The 2,713-nt window shown below is 34.4% G+C and overlaps 1 protein-coding gene across 1 annotated transcript; it reads left to right on the forward strand.

Moving 5' to 3' along the window:
- The first annotated feature begins 288 nt into the window (after nt 1–288).
- Nucleotides 289–1,689, forward strand: LOC141614791 (protein CASPARIAN STRIP INTEGRITY FACTOR 1-like). The gene is made up of 3 exons (XM_074433534.1): nt 289–479; nt 833–894; nt 1,412–1,689. The coding sequence occupies exons 1-3, from the start codon at nt 398–400 to the stop codon at nt 1,547–1,549; spliced, it is 282 nt and encodes a 93-aa protein (XP_074289635.1). The 5' UTR covers nt 289–397; the 3' UTR covers nt 1,550–1,689.
- The last annotated feature ends 1,024 nt before the right edge of the window (nt 1,690–2,713 follow it).

The following is a 2,713-nucleotide window of genomic DNA, read 5'->3' on the forward strand; positions in this document are numbered from 1 at the left end:
ATATCTACGTATCATTTTATGTGAGATTTTCCTCACATATTTCATTGCAACATATTTTATTTGTAGTATCAATTTTGATGACAATTAGCCATATCATGTCCGTAAAAAAATCCACTAGTAGAGTTGAGCCCCAACAAAAGGAAAGTGGTCTCATCTCACCTTTATATATGATTTTATATTAATTAAAATAACATAGAGATGACATTCTTTACCTATAAAATTAATCATTGTGTTATCTTTATCTAACTAGAAATGCAACTCATACATAAAGTTCATGTCTTTTGCACCAGCCTAAACAACAAGAAGACACAATTTCATGCATTTGCCTGATAATTAACAAATAAATACAGCATTGAATTACAAGATTAACAGAATTTGAGAGATTCTCCTAAACATCATGGGCTTCTTGCCATTAACCAAGAACTTATGCTTGCTTTTACTCGTTATTTCAGCCTCATTTTTATCAATTTCATCCGCAGGTAAGTTAATTTTTGCCTTATACGAAGTAGGTCGCATTCCCTCTAAGTTTGAATTCACAAACTTAAATGATTAGGCATTCATTATCGTAAAACTGTTAGTCTAGTGGTTACGACAGAATTCTTGAGAATGGTAGGTCGCATTCTTTAATTTGTAAGTTTGAATTAACAAATCTCTTTGTTCCTGTGTCTACAAAATTTAAAACAATCTTGTTGAAATGTATACATGCATATATTAATACCTAAAGTACGAGTGCATGCAATGGTGCATGCATGTGATGTTACATAGATAAGCAAATTGAAGCATTCAAAGCTATAAATAAACTGAGCTGCTTTAATTGATTAATGATTTGTAGGTCGCCAACACAAGTTTATTTCCACGACAAGCTTGACCCAGGAAAGTCTAGGCGCAAATGAGGTGACCTACTTACTCATACTTTTGTTTCCATTCTCCCTTTTTGTTGAAATTTTCTTTCTTCTTTTCGAGTTTTAGCCGTTTTACCCGTTTTAAGGTAGAAGAAAACTAAAAAAAAAAGTGATCATCTGATTGGCTTATAACAATACAACATCTGATGAAAAACAAATGTTACTCCGACTGATCTAATTTCCCCACATACCCATGTCCGACACTCAACACTCGGACAAGGTATGGCACTTCCTGGTATCTCGTGATAAATTACCAAAATATGCATATTTTCATAAAAATGGCCGAGTCCAACACTTGAACATGCACATTTGTCGAATACTTCTAAACGAGTCTGAGCAACATAGACAATAACATTATCTTAGAATTTGAACATTTTGGCATTTTCGTTTGCTTTTACTAGTTCACAAACATTGTAAGTCATTTTGACCGTTCAAATTATTGCTTATTCCGTCTTATGTTGTTGAACATTCAATTTGTTTCTTGATTTTACATGCATGTTTGAATGCAGGAAGCATCCAAAAACATAAATGAGAATGACGAGTTTTATATCCATGAAAGGCTGCTGAGAGCAAACACACATGATTATGGAAGATATGATGCATCCCCGTCTCTTCCTAGGCCTCGTCACAAACTCATCCCTAATTAGTTATCTATTTACGTCTTTACACCCATCATTTCATCATTAGGGTTGGGTTAATTACTATACTATGTTCCATATATCATATTTGGACTCATATTGTACTATATACCTTGTTTAATTAGTATGTTATTTAGTCGTTGAGGAAACTATAATACCCTATTATTAAATTCTTAATAAGGTCATAACTCCATACTAAATTAATTGGTATACCGAAATAACTGTGAATCTATAGGAATGGGATGAACTGACGAATTTGAGTTCCCGGATTATAACCTTCTAGCACACACACTCACTGCCTTCTAGCAGACACACTCACCTTAGGGTTCTCTCTACCGATGGGATGTTTAAGACACTACGACAAATAATAGGATCAACAACAGTTAGATAAGATAATATACCGTTGTAATACAAAATACGGAACCGTTATTACATCGACCGTTGTTATTATGTTACCACGGTTGTTGAAAAAGCGGAACCGTTATAAAATGTAAATAACGGGTTAAAATAACCGTAATACAATATTAAGAACGGTTCAAAAACCATTGTCAATAATATTGAAACCGTGGTAGTATTAGTTGGAATGCTCTACGGAAATCTCTGACAACGGTTTTACTGAAACAAAACTGTTGTAAAATATTAAATATGACAATGGTTTATGCTTATTAAACCGTTTTAAATGTCATGAATTCGACAACGATTTTATTTCGTTATATCATATTTTTGGCCGTAGCATTATGGATGAATGTGTCAACGGGTTTCTATGTAAATGCGACCGTTGTTAATATATTTATTGACCACGGTTTTACTTTTAACTGTAATCGAACTTATAAATATTTTTTAAAAAAAAATTGTTTTAGCAGGTTCCAGCTGTAATACCACATGTTTCGCATCATAGGGGACTCGGTCGAGTAGGGCTTACTCGGCCGAGTATGTGTTCTGGTGTCGTGAGTTTGGGTTCTGGAGTGTCAGCACTCGACCGAGCACGTTGGTACTCGGTCGAGTACGTCAGGTACTCGGCCGAGTGCCCGGTCTGTTACGGGTTAATTCCGCGGTTTTGATTAAAATGATTAGAGATTATATAAGTCGTTTGTCAGTTTCTAAAATCATTTCTTAGAAAAACCTAAACTACGTTTCATTCTCCTCTAATCATCTTCATCAATTCCAAGGCAA

This window comes from Silene latifolia, chromosome 11, assembly GCF_048544455.1.
Source record: "Silene latifolia isolate original U9 population chromosome 11, ASM4854445v1, whole genome shotgun sequence".
NCBI classification, from domain to species: Eukaryota; Viridiplantae; Streptophyta; class Magnoliopsida; order Caryophyllales; family Caryophyllaceae; genus Silene; species Silene latifolia.